Source organism: Pipra filicauda, unplaced genomic scaffold, assembly GCF_003945595.2.
Source record: "Pipra filicauda isolate LSUMZ 115617 unplaced genomic scaffold, ASM394559v2 scaffold101_size5749837_pilon, whole genome shotgun sequence".
Taxonomy (NCBI): domain Eukaryota; kingdom Metazoa; phylum Chordata; class Aves; order Passeriformes; family Pipridae; genus Pipra; species Pipra filicauda.
Genome location: NW_024103452.1, coordinates 1,206,232 through 1,226,622, shown reverse-complemented (window position 1 = coordinate 1,226,622; position 20,391 = coordinate 1,206,232). Strand labels below are relative to the sequence as shown.

The 20,391-nt window shown below is 39.2% G+C and overlaps 1 protein-coding gene across 5 annotated transcripts in view; it reads left to right on the top strand.

The window, feature by feature from the left end:
* The first annotated feature begins 12,205 nt into the window (after positions 1–12,205).
* The window catches only part of LOC114000632, a 163,922-nt gene continuing 155,736 nt past the window's right edge, over positions 12,206–20,391 (top strand). For all 5 annotated transcript variants that reach the window (XR_005565674.1, XM_039386882.1, XM_039386940.1 and 2 more), the window contains exons 1-3: positions 12,206–12,257; positions 18,557–18,623; positions 18,921–19,097. Coding sequence is in view for 4 of the 5 variants with exons in the window: in XM_039386882.1 (XP_039242816.1) it covers positions 12,246–12,257; positions 18,557–18,623; positions 18,921–19,097 (256 nt within the window). In the remaining variant the exon portion in view is untranslated. The remainder of the gene's footprint in view (positions 12,258–18,556; positions 18,624–18,920; positions 19,098–20,391) is intronic.

Genomic DNA, 20,391 nt, shown 5'->3' with positions numbered 1-20,391 from the left:
AGCTTGCACCCAGATGGGAGCTTATAGGTTGAGATTTTTTTGAAGGATGCCAGATAGGCTCTCTCTTCATTGTAACTACAGAAAAGGTTTTATATTGCTGAAACTCTTTAGGTTACTTCCCTTCTCACCTCAAATTTAATTTCTAAAAATACCTTTCCCTCAGCACAGGAGACCAATGACTCCAGCAGTTGAGCTCAGGTGCAAGGATGGTGCTGTGAGGGACAACTCAGATCCTGTGCCGAGCCAATTATGCTGGGGCAGAGCTTTCCTTTTCTTTCCTTCACCTTTTCCCTGCACTGTCAAAGCAGGTTATCCTCCAGGGAATGGCTTTAGTGCAAGGATGCATTCCCAGTGGCTGTTTCAAAATCTAGTCTCTGATTCAGGCATGACAGACTCTAAGGGTTTGAAACAAGTTCCCCAGTCTGGATAGCTTGACCCAGACTTTCCCAGGTTGTATACTCATGCTGTCCACCAATCTTATCAGTTAAGCTTGGGGACATGTCCAAGATTACACAGTGAACCTGAATCAAAGGCAAGAAGTGAATTTGGTCCAAGTAGAATATCTCAGTTCCTGAAATGTACCACCTTCCTGTGATTTTTCTCCCTGGGGAAGGGAGAGGAGGAAAAACAAAACATTAGTGCTTTTAACACACTGAATGTTGGCATATGCTTTGTTGTGGGATCCATGGGGTGGTAAATCTGGGTCCATCTTTTTGTTAAGGTGAACCCATCTTTGAACTCTTTATTAAAGACTACAAAGTGGTTATAACTCTCGTAAGAGGACAAAACAAATACCTGCTGTTTTTGCTGATGGGATGACCAAGAAGACTCTTGTTTCTGAGCTGTCCTGTTGTTTTTCTGTACCAATGTTATTGTAAATGTCTGATGGAAAAAAAGGAGTCAATACAGTGAAGCGTCATTGTTAGCATCATAAAACCATGACCTTAAAGACTTGACATACTTTCCTTCCATGCAAAAATATGGACTTCGGAATCTCTAGCCAAATACCATAGATAGGTCTGGTTTGTTGGCATTTAGGGCAGGATAAAGTTCTAGGAAGTTTATAGTGTGCTACTGAGGGCCAGTACTAGTATGATATTTATTGCTGTCTCAGAGAAGTTGTCATGATTCAGTACAAGGGAAATAAATAAGCTCTCAAAGTTAAAGGCAAGCTTTAATGCCTAGATTTTCCTTATGTGCTGGTTTTGGCTGGGGTAGAGTCAATTTTCTTCACAGTGGCTAGTATAGGGCTATGGTTTGGATTTGTGCTGAACACAGTGATGATAATATAGGGATGATTTTGTTATTACTGAGAGGTGTCTGCACAGAGCCAAGGCCTTTTCTGCTTTTTGTACTGCCATGTTGGCAAGGAGACTGAGGATGCATGGGAAGTTGGGAGGAGACACAGTCAGGATAGCTGACCCCAGCAGACCAAAGGGATATTCCATACCGTAGGATATCATGCTCAGTATGTAAAGTTGGGGGGAAGAAGGAGGCTGGAGGGGATGTTTGGAGTGATGGTATTTATCTTCCCAAGTAACCATTATGTGTGATGGGCCTTGCTCTCCTGGAGTTGGCTGAACAGCTTTTTGCCCATGGGAAGCAGCAAACTCCTTTTTGCTTTGCTTGTGTGTGCAGCTTTTGCTTTGCCTATTAAACTGTCTTTATCTCAACCCATTAGTTTTCTGGCTTTTACCCTTCCAATTCTCTCCCTGATCCTACTGGTGGGGAAGTGAGTGAGCAACTGCTTGGGGCTTGGCCTGCTGACTGGGGTTAAAGCACGACACCTTATTATTCACATAAACTGACATTCATAAGCTGTTCATCTGATGCAGTTATGTGGCTGAAGGAATTGCGTACGGCCAGGCAGTTAGAGGATGGGCTCCATGTTAAATTCAGCCCATAGTTCTGCAGTCATGCTATTGCAGAAGACTTTTGGGATCTCACAGAGTCCTGCTGGATTTTGCCAGAGGAGTGGCTTGCCCACACACAGGTTACTGCAGCATAAACTCCTCTAATCATCTTTGTTTTGTTTTCTGTGGTCTCGATTAACTGGAACACCCAATAACCAGTTGGAAGAATGGATGTGAAAGATCCATCAGCTTCACTCATTCAACAGATGAAGATATTTCCTAATCCAGCTCTCCATTGCTCTGGAAGCATCTACAAAACCTTTTGAAAGACAAGATTTTACATTCTTAATTCAGACATTAGAAAAAGGGGGAAGGAGGGAAGGGAAGGGGAAAAAAAAAGGAAAAAAAGGAAAAAAGATAAGGAAATTTTTTAGGCATCCTTTATTAATCTTAAGAAAGAACAGTGGAGACGCCTTGCTTTTTCAGCTTAAAGATTACCTTCACCGAAGTGTAAAGTGTTAAAAGTAACTATCCAAAGGCTCAAACTTAACCTATGAGCATATCAATAACTTCAAAATCAAATGTCATTCCTTTGTGATTCATGAGTCAAAAATGAAAAAGAATTAAGCTGCCCATTCTGAGATAAAGAGCCTCTTGTAATACAATTTCCAATTGCAACATGCTAAGTCTTGACTAGGAAGAGCACATCAGTGAGCCAGGGCCTGAAAGAGGTATTTTAAGCACTATATTTTGCATTTTAGTACCGCCACCTTTCTGTGAGGTCTCAATTACAGAGGAAAACCATGGGTTTTGGTCAAATGGAATGAAATGGAAGACCTGCTCAAGGTTTCTTCCAAGTTCTGATTTGATGAGGTGTGGTGGCACTGTGCATAATCATCTACTTGCATGCAGATCACAGCTTTGTTAACCCTTTCAACAATCTTCTGAAGTTTGAACCTACAACAGTTTAACATAACCTTATACAAATTGTCATTTAGTTTTGGTGTTAACAGTTTAGGAGGTGAATTGACTTTAAAGGGACGGAAGTAAACCAGAGATGTTTATTTTAATATTTTCAGCTATCATGAGAAAAACCCACAAGAAAGTGTCACTTAAAATAAACATGCTGTATAAGTAATGCTTGTCAATCATTGTCCAACCTATCCTCTGTGTTAGTATTGGTACTTCACAAAGGTCACTTCTGCAGTTTCTACCAGCTTCTATGGATTTCCTGAGGTTTCTAGTTGTCCCTACTTTTTGAATGGGACTTGTGTAGTATTGACAGCATACTCTAAAGTTTTTCAGACCTAACAGTAGTCTTCTCATTGATTCCAGTGGGCTCCATACGTCATTTGACTTCTGCACAGCATCATATAGTCTGTGCTGGAACCATCTGCATTGGCAAAATCAGTCTGATCTAAAAAGTTGCTACTTATTAGTAGCTGGATGTTAATACTGCTCCACTAAGCAATCTGTGACCCCCATTGTGGTATGTATTAAACCAGGCCAGCACGGGTTTCACTTGAAGCAAAAGCAGTAGCAAATGGCCACTGATAAGAATTTTTCATCTGTCAATTATAATTTTTTTGATTCTGTTAAATAGCTAATCCCCAGTCAGTAAACGAACAGGAATGAATTAGGGTGACAAGAAAGCGTATATGATCTCATGTTATAGCAGCACCCTATTTAACTTTGTCTTAAGTCTGCTGTTAACATTTGCATGAGCGAGCCCTCTGCTATTTAGGGTAGAAAAAAATCATGCTGAAATTTCTGGTGGAAAAGAGCTTAGTATTTGAGCTATCTTATGTACATTTCAGTGCTTTTAGTTTTTAGAGTGTGACTGATCAACAAGTAAGTATCTGAAACTGCTTTCACCTACAGCAAATAAATATTTGAAGCTGCTTTCATCTTCAGCAAATGAGAAACAGTTCTCTCAAGTCAGGGAAATTATACCAACCTGAAATCACTGAAGAGATATTAGAATGAGCTCCTTACGTCCTTAATTTGATATTTGAGGAAGGGAGTGAGGGAGGGAGGAAGGAAGGATGAGGGATCAGAAAAAATGAAGTGCAATCATGTCTTTTAGTTCTGTAGAAATTTTCACACATTCTCTTACTACAAATGTTCTAAGTTTGAAGTGAGTTTATGTATTCTTCTGTTGCATTCAGTAAAGTAATTAATGTGAAAATAAAGTATATTTTTCAGGATTGAGACATAAATTACAGATCTCCTTCTCATTTAATGTCTTCCACTTAATATGTAATATGTTTTTAAATTCTCATAATTGTCCAACCCAAACCCTAACTAGGCAATCAATGAACCTGTAGACTGTAGTGTCTTAAATGAGTAAACTACATGCTTTGAATCCTTTTCTGAAGTAGTGAAAAATGCAATATAAAAAGCTATTTTTTGATAGGGTGTGACCCAAACTAGCAAAAACCAAGAAATCCAAATGTCACTCATTCTCCTAACAAAGCAAGTGATGGTCAGAAAACAGTTTCTTCTGGTTCAGTGTACCTACTTCTCAAGTGAAACTAGCTCTTCCAAAATGAGTTATTGAAATGTAAGTACATCACTAAAACCTCAAAAAACTTTTGATTACCCTGTGTGGAAAGGAAAACTCATCGCTTTTTAACTTTCAGACTGTCCCAGCCCAAAACTGAACAAGCTTGCTGTAGGGCAGCAAGCTGTACCCCAGTGGGTGAGAAACAAACAGGGCTTCCCCACTGTTCTCCAAGGCAGCGAACAGGTGAGAAGACACATTATGTGTGGACATCCTCTCTGGAGACAGGCTGGGCTGCTGCACATGGTATGTCTCCTTTCTGGTTCTAAATCCTCAAGTCTTTGCTGCATGATACTTCAGTGAAGTTTTTGTTTGTTTGTTTGTTCATTTGTTTGTTTTTTCTTTTTAATTAGCTATACTTATTGCAATAGGGAATTGCTAGTACACTCTGTTCTAGGTCTCACACTGTTAATCAGTGCAGTTTTTCGCTTTGTTCTGCTGATGGAGGAACATAAATATTTTTCTTAGTTTATGGGACTGACAGTGAACTTTAATGTCGTTATGGGGGTCTAGTTTCAGCGTATACTTTCTATAATGGGAAAGCTCACTTAAGGATAATCTTTTTCCTTGACGAAGTTTGTTGTGCCCTGGTTGTGGTGGCACAGCTACTTGCAGGACCAATGAAGTGGTTCAAGGTAAATAATAAAAAAGGAAAGTGTTTTAGGGACAGGTATTTTTAACCTGGCTTAGATCTACAGTAATATCAGCCCAATGAGATGGCAGTGAAGCTGCAGCCCAGGGACAGGAATGAATGGCTGGAGAGAAGAAGGGGGCAAAGGGCAGAAACTTATTAAGCTGCTGTGGCACCAAGGAGAACCTGTCAAGGGATTGCTGCTGACTCTTCTACTGTATCAGAGAAAGTCATGCAGAGAGTGTCTCAGTTTTACAGCTACTCCATTGGTTAGAAACCAGCTGTGGGCCTCTTGGACATACTGTTTATCCCAAAATGCAGGAATTTGGAAGAAGTCATGTTTGACTATTCTTTGCTTGCTCAAGGTCCTGAGGTAGCTGTTTTTTTAGATGTTGTAAATGAAACATTGCTAGCATTTATTTCAAAAGGAGTTTTGGTCCAAGAATTGAAATCTTGGAGTCAGAATTCCAATTGCTAAAACATGCCAAGCATGCTATTATTGACTGAAAACTAATGGAAACCACTACAGACTTCAGACTGGGTGTGTCTGAGTCTTATCAGCTAACTAGATCTTAAAAACCAGGCTGCAACTCTGTTTGCTTATTAGTAAAAATATGTCTTTATAGAACTTGCCATTTCTAATTAGTAGTATGTGGTATGTAAACAGTGCTGTTAAGTCCGTATCTATTTTGCGTCACTTTCTCAGTTATAAACACTATTACCTCAGTTTCCCTTCATTTGTACTTGGTGGTTATGTCTTGTGCCTGACAGAGGAATGCACTCACTGGGTTGGATATATTGATGTATATCTATAGTCAATGTTAGCTGGCACGCCGAGTGATATGAGGAGGAGTAATGTATGAACAAGTAGCCTATGTTGTTTCGTGCTGACACGTATATGACACTAATCCAGAAACTCGTGCCAGAGGCAAGCGAAACCACTAGAGGTATTCCTTCTGGGACTGCTCATATGGTATGATTTCTGTCTCTTTGACCGAAAGAAACCTCTACTGGTCAGTAACAGTATTGATATCTGAAGTGGTATGTATGTAACAAGTATATCTTTTACAAGATGCATTTTCTTGTATTTTCCAGTGTATCCTTGCTTATATTCTTGCTTAATTCAGAGAGGAGGTCCTTTAACATTACACTTTTATAAATATATTTGAAATTTTGATGTGTGACTAATAAACAACAAAACTGAATTTTTCCTAGTGCAGATCACCTGAGCTATTTGCAGGGAAACTTTCTCAGAAAACTATGCTCCAGTAATTGTAGGCAGATTCCACAAAGGGATTCCCTAATTTCTGATTGTTTTACTTTTCTTTGTAGTAGTAGTAGAAACCAGAAAACAAATGGTAGAAGTTCATGAGGAAGTGCTAAAATCTATAGCTAGTAAAAAGTGAAGTCACAAAATTAACTATTTGATCCCTGAAAATAAATTAGGGAGGAAACTTTAAAACACTTTTAAGAAGTTGGGGCTGTTGTCACAAATATTTACTGATGGTATTTTCTATTTAGATTTTTTTATTTACCTTTGCAAATGATGTCTCCATAGATACTACAATGTTGTTTTTTGCACAAGCAAAATCATTCACTGGTTTTGTCTCTAAAGCTCATATATATATATATATATATATATATATATATGTATTAGGATTTCATGTACAGCTCAGTACCTCCATGTAACACTCTGATGTAATGTGAAGGCCACGTTAGTTAAGAATTACAAGTCACTTTCTGTAATGAAAAAAACCTTTTTTATTTGCTGGTTAAGAACTGGAATGTGGTTGGGAAGGGAGAAGCAAGGACAGTGACGTGCTGAGGTTCCTGGTATCGTGATGTTGCATCCAGAGGGGTCTGTAGAAATTCACCATGGCTGCTAGAGTCACGGGGGTAATGAGGAACATTATTGTGCCTGTTTTGCAAGAGGAAAACTGGAGGAAAAAGAGATTTAGGCTTGACGATGACCATGAGGAGCATGATTTTCTTGCTGTGCTCAGTTCCCGAATCCTGCTGCCTCCTACCATCTTGATCTGAGCTGTTTCCAAGCTTTGCAGTGGGCATCTGTACAAAAAAAAACAAAACAAAACAAAAAAAAAAAAAAAACAAAAAAAAACAAAAAAAACCTGGCAAGAAAGAGTGGGAGTTTGTCATCCCATTCTGGAAAGCCTTTTGTCCAGGCTGGGGCTGGTTTCACTCCTCTCCCCGTACTGTCAGATGATGATCACTAAAAATTTCAGTACTCTCAAACATGAGCCCTGTGACTTCATCAGGAGATGATTATCCATAAGCAGCTCTGAAGCTAGACTCTGAAGTGTGTGGTGCTTTCCATTTGGTGGGAAATGGGAATATTGGAATGGTGGCACAGAAACTAAAATTTGGTATTTGCTACTTCCACAGGAATTACCAGCATGATGTGATGTACTGGTTTTGGCTGAGATTAAATTTTGTTATAGCAACTTTTATGGGGCTATATTTTTGGTTTGTGATAGGAGTGTTGATAACTGGGATGTTTTATCTATTGCTGAGCTGTGCTTACAGAGTGTCAAGACCTTCTCTGCTTCTCACACCACCCCATCAGTGAGTGGGCTGGGGCTATGCAAGAGGTTAGGAGGGGAAAGAGTTGGAACAGCTGACCCCAGCTGACCAAAGGAATATTCCATAACATATGGTGTCATGTCCAGCAATAAAACTGAAGTGAGGGGTGTGGGTGAAAGCCACTTGGGGACTGGCTGGACATCAGTCAGTTGGTGGTGAACAATTGTTTTCTTTTGCATCACTTTTTTCTTGTGGTTTCATTCCTCTCCCTCTCCTTCCCCCTCCCCCCCCCCCCCCCCCCCCCCCCCCCCGCTTTTTTTTTTGCTCCTTCTTTAAAAAAATAAATTCTGGCAGCCCAGGATGTCAACTGTATCTTGAGCTGCATCAAAAGAGGCATGACCAACAGGTCATTGGAAGTGATTCTACCCCTCTATTCTGCTCTCATAAGACCCCACCTGGAGTGCTGCATCCAGCTCTGGAGACCTAAGCACAGGAAAGACATTGGCCTGTTGGATCAAGTCCAGAGGTGGGTCACCAAGATGATTAGAGCAATGGACCACCTCTCTTATGAGGAAAGGCTGAGAGAATTGAGTTTGTTCAGCCTGAAAAAGAGAAGGCTTCAAGGTGTTCTATCTGCAACTTTCCAGTACCTGAAGGGACTCTAGAAGAAAGATGGAGAGAGACTATTTACAAGAGCATGTAGTGACAGGACAAATGGGAATGGCTTCAAACTGGAGTAGGTTTAGATTAGATATTAAAAAGAAATTCTTTACTGTGAGAGTGGTGAGACGCTGAAACAGGTTGCACAAAGAAGCTGTGGATCCCCCATCCCTGCAAGTGTTCAAGGCCAGGTTGGATGAGGCTCTGAGCAACCTAGTCTAGGAAAAGCGTCCCTGTCCATGGCAGGGGGATTGAAACTAGAGGATCTTTAAAGATCCTTCCAATCCAAAATATTTTATGATTCCAAACTGCCTGAGTTTTTGCACTTTTACCCTCCTGATTCTCTCCCCTATTCCATTGGAAGAGAGAGTGAGTGAGCAGGCGAGTGATGCTTAGATGCCTACTGATAGGTTTATCAATAGAAAAATCATGTATCTATCTATTTTTTCAGGCACACAGAAAAAAGCTAGGAACATCACAACCTATCAAGTAATTGAATGTGATCTTAATTTTGAGTGTGTTAATGATCTTTATAAAGACATATTTGCAGTAAGCTTCTTACTTTTTAAATTAAAAAAAATAAAAAAAGGGAAAGTATAGAATGGATCTGAGGTTACTTTGAAGGACCTGCTCCCAAAATTGATGATGAAAGAAGGATAAGCACAGTGCTTGTGGCTTCAAAGGTCAGTCCTGCTGAATTTAAGTGACTGATGGATTCTCTGCACTGGAGGTGCAATTTTCCCCTGAAGAAATACTTCTTAAAGACCATTGCTGGCTACCTGGTATTTATGAGAGAGTCCAAAGGGAATTACAAATAGGTTGTTAGGGTTATCATTTACTCAGTGGTTTCTGCTGATATTGTAGCACAGAGATCCCACAGCACTGCTTCTTATCATGTGATAAATTGTGTACCAGGTGAAGGTGAGAAAGGAGCGAAGACAGCCACCATGATGACAGACTGTTGCTTTGCTATTCCTGCTATGAACCTGGTATTTCTCTGCCAGCAATCACCAACACCTTAACTGAGCCTGGCATTGCTTTCCTTGGCCAGCGATAATGTGCCTGTGCATTTGGGTGTACTTTAAGGAGATGCTGGGTACATGGTTACAAACAGGACAGTTTTTCCCCTCTGCATACCAGCATGGTGAAAACAGTATATTTTACAGCTACATTTGCAAGACCCTTATTGTATTCTGGCTTTTCATGCAGTCCAAGTCATTTCTAGTAGCTGATACAGCATAAAATATCCACTACTGTGAGAAAGATGCACTTGAGCATGCTCCAGTGGAAAGGTGTGTTATTTTGATCTCTTCTGGATGTGGGACTGGTGGTGGGAGCTTGTTAATGGAGTTGTGGCGCTAAGAGTTATTTTTGTTCAGTTCTCCAATTCCTCCATTTTTGCATTAAAAATAGATTACTTTCACTACAGAAAGTTATTAATATATCTTGTCAACTTAATCTAGCATCCTTAGTTTTTCCTCTAGTAGAAAATAAAGCATAATTGGACAAAAAAATAAAAAAAAAGGTGAAGGTATCCAATTTAAGAATGTCTAAGTAGTAGTTTTACTTTGCCATTTTACTACAAATGTACCTAAAAGTAACTGAAGTTCATCCCTTAATCATGCAAAACACATCAACTGGGTATAAAATAAAATATCTGGTGGGATCTCAAATATCTTTTATGTTGTGTTTTGATTGATGGAAAAATCATGTACTCTCTTTCTACTGTACTCTTTCAGGACTGCAAGCTAGTTTGATGCTAATGATTCAGCTGTTATCCAGCTAAAGAAAATAAGCTGGTGAGGTTAAGTAAGGCCACAGTCAACATCAGTTAATGCAGTGTTGAATGTGTTGCCTGTTTGGTATCATAAAGAATAAAGAAAAAACGATGTCTAGCACCTTCATTTAAAAAAACACACCAAAGTGTCCCCCACCCAAGCAAACTAATGAAAAAAAATCCCAGAAAACCCAAATAATAGGAAGTTCCCAAACTCTAAGAAAATCACTATTTAGGCACTAATGTTATTAATATCTCCTCTGAACTCATTGTTTATCTATCTTACTCGATGATCTCAAAGGTCTTTTCTAATCTAATTGGTTCTGTGATTCTGCGATCTTTGTCTGTGCTGTCCTTGTTTGGTCAACCACACTCTTTAAGATGAAACTCCAAGTCTTTCCATTAATGTTTAGATTCCTTTGACTATTACGGCTTTGGAAGTTCTTGTTGTTGCATCTTTGTCTCCTCTCCAATGAGCAGAGGTTGACCATGGATGAAAACATTGAATTTACAGCTTATCTCTTGATCAGTTCTCTTCTGCTGACAGCTTCTTGCAATTGTCCTTTGAAAAGGGAAGGAGCCCCTTCAAACTTTTATTGCCTTTGATTCATACAAATGGTTCCTTTTTGCTGCTCCTGTTTGAGTCATAACAAGGAATATGCCATACCATTGGGCTTGAAATTAGTTACCTGTTGCATTCAGTGGAGGTACAGTTCCAGTAGCTGGAAAAGTAAAGCAGATACTACCTTGTCCTGGAAACTCATCCCAGATTTTGGAATTGGGACTCTGGGGTTGTTTTCAGAGACACAACGACTAGTTACATGACCCGAGCCTACCTGCATGGTCTTGCTGGGGCTTTATTTTTAATATCACATAATACCACGGAGCAGAGAGCATGTTTTTTGTGACGGACATGGGCTATGGTGCAGAGGCTGTTTGGGCAGGGCTGGCTGTAGGAAGAATGGGAGCTGCTGGAATTGCAGCCCCCAGCATTGCTTCAATGGCCTTGGCACCCCAAGAAGGGCACCAAAATCGAGAAGTGATGGCAAAGGTCAGTAGGCTCTCAGCATCAGCAAAAGCTCAGATCTTCATTCATTACTGAGCAGCTAGAGCGACAATGCAGCCTTTTTCCATGGAGTATTTGTGGCCCTCTCCACTGTCCATTGTATTGATTTCAATGAAATTTCAGTGTGTACTCAGAATTAGGCACTTCTTTGCTGGGTGCCCTCAGGAGAGAGGGTTTCCTCAACTGGGGCCAAACATGTACTCTGTACAGGGCATCTTCTGACCCAGAAGGTCAACTAGAGCTTCTGAGTGACTCTGAAGGGATATTTTTAATTGTTTCATATCTTGTTTTGTTTTCAGGCTCAGCAAAATAATCTGAATGTATGTTTGTGTAAATGCATAAAGGAAAAGCTGGCAAAGGAAGAAACTTGTTATTCATTGTGATTCAGGTGCTGCAAGTGCAGTCAGACTGAGTTGCCATTGATTTCAGTGAATGCAGGGGCAACCTATCCAACCATTTTGAATGAATAAATTTTATTCCCATATAGAGAAAAAAGTAGCTGGTATAAAATTGAGGCATTTTTGCTGATATGATATATAACTTGTAAAGTTATTGTGTGTTTGCTTAATTATAACTTCAAAGTAGAGGACAATTTTCTTCCTTTTAATGGAAATCACAGCACAAGGAATAAGGCACAAATGGGACCCAGAGAAATACCACATCACAGAAGCCTTCCTGAGTCTGACAGCTTTGGTACTGTAGTCTTCAGATAAGGTGTATCCCACAGCAAACTCTGAGTCATTTTAGTACTTACTGTCTGGGGGTAGGAATTATCTACTTCTGGGCTACTTCCACTCAAAACCTTGTTTTTGTTGGAGTTCTTCATAGGAGCTTAAATTAGGTGGGTTTTTTGTTTATATTTGTTAGCTTTTTTTTTTCGTGATCTGATGCAAATTTGTTTTCAAAAAGATAAAGTGACAAAACAGCTCTATATCCTCCCTTTGCTCTTTGGCAAGGTCAGAGTAGGGACAGTATCAGGAAGGACCCCCCTCCACCTCCTATCCTGGCAGGTTTCTAGGCTAGTGCTCTGCTAGTCTGTCTGTTAAACCTAGTGGTATTAATAACTATGCAGACTGAAAATTCAGATATGCTGCCTTTCCTTTGTTGCAGGAGGAAGCATTTTTTGCTGCAGGTCTGCGAAAGGGCAGACTGGCATGGAGAAAGAGGTAAGTGAAGAAAAACCACGCTTTGAAAAGGAAAAGTTAAAGGGACTATTCCTACCGTTGCTATTTCATAATATTATTTGTAGTGTGATGGGAGGGAAGTCAGCAGACGTATAGGCTCCTTTATATCATTGACAAGTCAAGGGGATGATTAACGAGAGTACCAGACAATGTAATGGTAGGAGAAGGCCCAGAGAAGTTAAACAAAAGTGCCTTCAGAATTTAGAGAATTCCCATGATCCATAGTAGGACCTCATTGTGCTTGTCTACTGTTTCTATTTTTGATTAGATTTATAAACACAGCAGCACATATTTTCATGTGGCTCATAGCCCCAGGGCAGAGTGAGATTGACTGCGCTGAAACTGTGAGGCTTGTGAATTTCGGGCAAGGGATGGAGTGAAATAAGTAGTGTAATTGTTTTTGTGGAGTGACCGTGGGACCTCTTCTGTTCTGAATTACACATGGTTCAACCCTTTGACCCAACCAACCTCGGCAATGCCTGGTAGATCTCCTAAAGCTGTGCTGAAAGGTCCTATCAGTGACATGTTGGAACATTATCTGTCATGTGAGATGTGTGCCAACAACCATATTAAACTACATTAATTACTAGTGAGGCCATGTTTGTGACAATCTCAACTTCATTTAACCCATCATCATGTTAGTTATTGTTTAAACAGGAAGTACAAATGGGGACAATTTATGAAATCAAAATGCAGCACCAATGTTTTCTTTAATAAATTGTGTGTTTTACTCTATTTCCCTTCTAGGTTTTTTTTCACCCCTGGCATTTTTGTTCTTGTCATCAGCTCTGCAGCTTGAGTTTTTTGAGGGCTTTTCTATTTTAAGAGCAAGCAATGAAAAGCCTACTTCTCAGTAACTAAATGAATACACCAGTGAGATTGTTGTTTCTTTAAATGCAATTGTAAATGATACTGCAGTTGACTGAAAGCACTTGTTTTCTAGCAAGAAGCAAAAACGCTAAGATAGTTTGTGTATGACTGAAAGATCATACGTGGGTTACTTCCTTGATGTACACCTTCACTGCTTTACACTCCAGCTAGTGGGACTCTGCATAGCAATGCTTTCACATCTCTGGATCAGGAGTGGAGCTTATATTTCTTTTTAGTTGTATGAAAATAATTTTCTCACAGGCCTGACCCTCTAGGTGGCAAAGCTTACTGTGAGCCCTCAAAAGGCACCCCAGTTTGTAGAAATTCAGAAGGACTCTTTGCACCTGATTGTTTTCTGAAACAATTCTGAATTTTATAGGGGAAGAAGCCAAAGCTCTCCCATGTGCTCCTGCGTGGCCAGCGTACAGGTTCAATCATGTTTAGCTGTGCCTGGTATTATATTAGACTAGACACATGGGGTTACATCTTCTACCTACACACTGAGGTACTCTTTTACAACAGGGTTTTTCCTTTTGCCTTATTGTCTAGCTAGAATAGGCTTAAACAAAGTGGAGGTTTATTTGTTTATTTATTAATTGCTGCAGAGTCAGCTCAAAAACCATTTTTGACCCTAAGAAGTGTCATTCTCTTTAGCAATGAAGAGTTTACTCTCTGCAAAATCTAACATGGAGTGCTTAAAGCTGACAGGTGCAAATTACAAGCTGTTTCTCTTTGGCTACCATCCCTTAAATAGACAAAGTAATAGTCTAGGAGAAGGGAAGAGCTTTCAGCTCCAGCTGCATAAAGGAAAGACTTAACAGGGACTTAGCAGCTGTTTGCAAGAATTAAATGCTGTAAATACAAACTAAAGCATTTGCGTGTGTGTGAGTGTGTTCACAGAGGAATATGTGTTTAGTAAGGCTCCATCCCTTTTTATTCAAGAGGATCATTCTTTGAAAACTGTGTTCTGCTTTATGTTGAAAGGCTAATGCTCTCACTGGAGTGAATGAGAACAGAAACCAACATACCTGTTCCTGTTTACCATCATTACACTCCTTAGAACATTTCAGGAATTATTAGGTTCTTGGAGCCCTACCAGACTGACAATATCTCCAGATACTTGTCTTTTGGTTGTGTTCAAACAAGGCCTCAAAGGAAAAAAAACAAAACAAAACAAAAAAAACCCCAAACCAAACAAAAAAAAACCCACCAAAAAACCCCCAACAACCAACAGCAAGACAACCAACCTACAAACAAAAGCATAGATGAATCTGCTGAGCTAGTTTGCTGATGTTAGAAACAGTTGTTCATATTAGGAACACCTAATTTAATTTCATGAAAGAGACATAACATGCCAGTATGTGTATGAATCTAAGGTATGCATTTCCTAAAAGGAACTAAAACTCTGTCATTCCAAAGTTGCTCTTCTTTTTGACTTCCAGCTTGCATGGGGACTGCTGTCTGGAAGCAGTAACTTTAACTTTAACTCTAAGGCTGCTGATGAGGTCTGTCTGTGTGATCTTCGTAAGCAGATAAGGGTAGGGAGACAGCTCAGAGCATAGCTTGTTTACAGCAGGACAGAAGAAAACAGCTAGACATAAATGAGGGCTGACGGTTTCATGAAGCACAATTGGTTGATCACAGATTCAATATGACTGCCCTGAACTGAGCGATGATCCGTACAGTATGCAAAATTCACTTTCTTGCTGGTCTGTGCCCACCAGCCTTCCAGCAGCTTTCCCAGAGCCCCTCAGCCACGGCTTTGAGTGGAACCAGAGCTGAACGCAGCATTGTTGTACCCAATTCCTTTTGACAACAATCACATTCTTTTAAAAACTTCATAGGTTTTAGTTGTCACTGGTTATAAATGAGGGTTTTTTCCCTCACCATTGCTGCTGCTGCTGCTGCTGTTGTTGCGGTGCTCGCTGCTCTCCTGCAGATGTGAGTGCTGCAGGTTCTGGTACTCCCGATTTTCCTTTGTTTCAGTCAGTATCAGAAAGCAGGCGGTGCGTTTTAATGATGATGGTGTGCAAAAAAAAAGCATTTAACGATTTAGGTCACTTTTTGAATGACATGGTTACTAGTCTGCACTGTGCTCAGACACTCCTAACTCCCCTTGTCTTTGCTGTAATGCAGCACACTCAAGATAAAAAGACAGTAAAAAAATAGTTAAAAGGCGAGACTTTTTATTTTTCAGTAACTGTGATAGAGATTTGAGATAGGATGAATTGCTATCAGCAGCAACATCACCTTTTAAACTTGACTTTGCAAGCAAAGGACGTCCCCTTTCTATGTGCTAGTTGTAAATGGACAGGTCTGATATGTTTGGTTTGTGGACGCAAGTTGTACCCCCTCCACCTCAGGTGTAAACCAGCATAGCCTTCGTATCTCTTGAGGCTCTGGCCTCAAGTTGTGAAACTTCTCCTTTTTTTTTTTTTTTTTCTAGGAACACTTTTTTTAATGTTTATTTTCAGATAATATTCTATAATTAGAATGGAGACTTTCTATATGGATGTGTGTTCATGTGCATTTGTCTAGGTATGCTCACATAACTGGACTTTGCCTGCAAAGAGTAAGTGGTCACTGAAAGAGTTTATTTAATTTGCTATTGGAAACCTAAGTTTTGCAGATATGTGTGAACTGATTAAAAAACATTTCCTTTTGACATAAATTTGCATAAATACATAAACTAACTAGTAGTGACTAATGATAAAATGAATATAAAATGCCACTGGATAATTTCCTGCCTATTCTCTGATGAGGAGACAAAGTATCATAATGGTAGGGGGCTGGGGAAGGAAACCTAAAATAAAAAGGGGGGAAAGAATGTTATTTACACTGCTTAAAATTGCTCATGTGTAAAAGAGAGAAGGATGAGGAAATTGGCTGGAAATAGGTATGAAAGGAAAATGTCTTCTAATTTCCTCTGAAGCACAAAGTGACAAGAACACGTGTTGATTACACAAAGGCCACCAGTCAAATACTCTGTTATTCAGTTATGTTGAGAAGCAATCCTGGAAGAATTCCTCTCTGGAGTTGAAAACCAGGTATTGCTTTCATTCTAAAACATAAACTCATGAAAAGTACATTTTAAAAACCTGATTGCATTAAGGGACAAGGGTATAATCTCTTTGTAGTAAGTAGGGATCATAAGCCTGTTACACCAACTACTTAAAAATATTAGTTTGCATTTGACTGAAGTGAATGTAGTCAGTTGCGTCACTGAAAAAACAAAATTTGGTGTTAACTGTATTGAATAGTAAAAAAAAATCCCCCCAAATCCAATACCCAAACAACCTTCCCCCTCCCAAACAAACAAACAAAAATACCAAAACAAAACCCTGAACAATAAAATGCCCAAAATACACACGTACAAAAACCCATTCCAAAACATCAAACCCCACTACACATCTGTATTGTATGTGGGGAGGAAGAATATAATTTTTTTCTTCTTTTTACTGTGAAAGGAGCTTGTGCATTTTACAGACTTAAACAGTTGAAAATTGACTATAGTCAATATAGTGTGCAATTAGTTTTGCTAGGGAAATCTGACATGGAAAAAGAATACATGGAATGTTATACAGATCATCTTAATTCCATCAAAGTTACAGATGTGTACTGTTTTATATCATTGAAAATTTGTCCCAGAATTTTTGTCTTGATATTGTTTTCTTTAGCTGTTAACTTAAATTTTAAGGTTTTTTTGTGATGATTATTCACAGCATAATAAGAATAATTATCACACTGCAGTGTTACAAATACTCTGGAATCTTTAAAAGTGGCTCAATTAAAATTTTATGGCATGAAGGAATGCACCAATGCTTTAATACTGCAAAACAGGTATCATTTTAGAGATACTAACTGAATGAATATGTATTTTTGAATGATTTTTCAGTTGTGAAAAAATCAGAAGCAGTAGGGTAAATTTCTGAATCTATTGAACTCATGTCAAAATTATCATTAACTTCAGTTGTTCTGTATGTGGTTTGTAGGAATTATTTCCCTTATTGTATTTATTTATTGTAGCTTTCAGAGTGTGTCTGGTCGTTTTCAGACATTTGCTTTTTGGTAGGGTATTAGTCTTAATTTAGAGGAAGTCTTAATTTAGCATTTAGAAGAATATATTTCCAAAATAACATATATGTGCGTCTGTATATACACATGTATAAGAATGAAAATATTAATATCTATATTAATCTGTCAGTGGTATGGTCCAGTTATTTTTGACAGATTTATTGATTGTGTCTGCTGCAAGCACTGTTTTTCTACTGGAAATTGACACCCACAATCAAATGGGAAAGATGGATGCTGTAAAAATGCAATTTTTCAATGATTCTTGTAATTAATCCTTTTGTATTGACAGTTTCCAGGAGCTATGTTGCCAGGAGTGGTCTTTATCACTGAACAATTAAGCAACTGGCTTGAAAAAATAATGCTGGTTTTGGAAACTGCCATGTGATGTTCTAAAATAGATGGGTCTGAACTGTTTTCTTACTTTGGTTTTGGCTTTGATGAATACTCCCAGATGTGCTTTGGTTTGGTAATCTTTGCCTGTTTTGATTGTCAGCATCTGCGATAGGGGTCTGTAGCCATGTATGAGACCACGTGTGATGCTTGCCCAGTGCTGCTCAAGGTATTCTGCAAAGCCAGTGCTTAGTACCTGGGCCTTCCTTAGGGTAATGTGACTATATATTTTTTGAGCCTTGTTTCCCCATGGGAATTACTGTAAAACTTTTCACAGTTCAGGTCCCACAAGGTCTCCTGCTATTTAATTTCACTGTCATTGCATCTTTCTAATATTAAATGAACTTTTCATTGTTGTAATGAGTCTTGCTTCCTCTCTCCCCTGGACCGTGATCAGTTTTTTGTGACACCTCATTTAAAATAGTTTTGGTGTTATTTTTATTCTATTGCGTTGTACTAAAGGGTAGAGCTCATTCATTTTTAGCTGCTCTGTGATGAAAAAAATAAACTGGTTACGTAAGTGGACTTAGAAAAGAGGAGAACAGGGGATGTCAGGGAAGTCTGTCTATAAATATGCTACATAACCAAACTTTTCTAAATGAAATGCTGCCATTCTGCAAGTAAAATAAAACAGTTGCTTTTGAATGTATACTGAAAGACAAGTCTTATAATGTTCTTCATTTGTTGAGGTTTCTTTGCATTAATTAAAATTGGAGAAAACAAAGTATTTTAATGTGACCTTCATTTGGCATTTGTTTTAACTTTTCTTCTATTTTATTTAATTCTTCCACTTCTGTTGTTCAATTAGTGTTTGACCCCTTTAGCAGAGATTTAAATTAAATGACATTTCAATGCCATCCCATATTTAAAATACTGTGTTAGTTGTGGATCATAAAGGATGATCTTCGTTCTTTAGCTAATTTATTCATTTAACAATTTCCCTCCAGAAGTTCCAGCAGAAGGCTCTGAAGCAAACTAAGCAGAAGAAATCCAAGTCGGCTGAATTTCTGATGGGTGAGCCTTGCTTGATGAGTTATTGCTCATAATTTGTGTAAGGATTAATTAACTAATTACAGACAAATGGCTGTGGGCGAAATTTTGCTCTTGCTTGTCAGGGTGCAATTTGTAATTATTTTAATCATTTATTCTTTTTTTTTTTTTGAGTTAATTTTAACCTAATTCTGTTTTGGCGACATTTGAGGACGATACACTTGAGTCTTTCAGCTAAGGAATTACTAGAAGGAATTTTCTGCTTGTCATTGAAATACACTTTGCTATAACGTGCTCTTCTGACCTCCTTGTTTTCTGTAGTAAAAGAAGAGAGAGCAGCAACAGAAGGCATTGAAAATCCAGCTTTTAACATCAGCAGCACAGATCTTTCAGCATATCAGCCTTCAGAAGAGAAAGTTATTAGACATGACAAGCCAGATAGCACCCTTGCAGCTCACCAACAAAAACTCGGGCTGCAAGCCCATGCTGAACCAAGAGGTGAGACATCAAACCTGATTAGCCTCAAACGCAGCGACAGTGGTTGTGTTCCCCATCCAACCTGCACACTCTGTGGCCTGTGCTGGGCGTTCCCATCCCGACATGTCCAAGCAGGCATCAGTGCAAACCCTGGGTAGGAAATCCAACATGCTGCCAAAAACGTGGATTGTCTAAATATTTAGAGACCCAGGCTTTGTCTCCACACTCAAATGACTCCCTGTGGTGGGGTGAAGGTTGTACAGGGCTCTCTGCCAGTGGGAGGGAGTGCAGAGAACCAGTGCTCATGGCAGTGCTTCCCCCTAATTTGGATTGAGTTGCGTTTTTGAGGAACTGCAGCCAGTCTGAGCACACAGATGCTGCTCCCTCACTGGCTCCCGAGCATTGAGTAGTTTTAAACAGCTTACAGATCCATGATTAATTGTTGTCCTTAGGTCTCCCATACGCCCTCAGTCAATCGGCATCTTGCCTCTGCTTCATCTTTCTTTTTTTTTTTTCAGCCAGTTTTGCTCAGATACTTGGACCAGGGTCCTGTTCATTCGACTTATCCAGGGGAGCAAACCTGGCTTTTCACCTCAGTTTTGATGCAACATCCAAAAGAGTTGCTACTTCAGGAAGCAATTTCTGTTTATTATTTTGGTTTATCCAAACTGTAGGAATATTCACTTGATGTTAGTTTTCCTTTTGCAGAGGTTTGATATCTTTTAACTTATTATTTAATTACTCCATTTTTAATTATTATTATTTTTGGATGTTATGAAAAATGGTTATTTTTACTTAGTAATCCAGTGAGGAAGAAGGTGAGAAAAAGAATTTAAAGGCATCTTGAGAACTGTGAGGAAAATCTTGGGCAAAGATTTAGCTTAAAACCAAAAATTCCTAAAGTCACACACAAAATCTTCCCTAAATACCCATTTAAAAATTTACCTTACTGGAATGCGTGGTCTCATTAACTTCTAGTGGACTGTGTGCATGCATGAATATGCAAATATGCATCCAAGGGCTGAGACCTCCAAGGTACTAAAATAACTAGTCTGGCTTTGAACAGCCCTGATCACCCAGTGTTTTCTGTCAAACTTGCGAGTTACAATGCTGCTTGCTAAGTACTCTTGTGTGCCAGCTCAGGTATTTAAACGGGGAAGTGCAGCCTGGTGAGCAGACCTTCAGGCATTCACTTCTAAAATGTTGGACCTTGTTGTGTTAAGATTTTATCCTTGTGGGACTGGAGAGCCCACGGCTCCTAATGGCTTCTTGCAAAATTAGGTTTGGCTTTCCATTTAGCCTTCATGTGACTCTG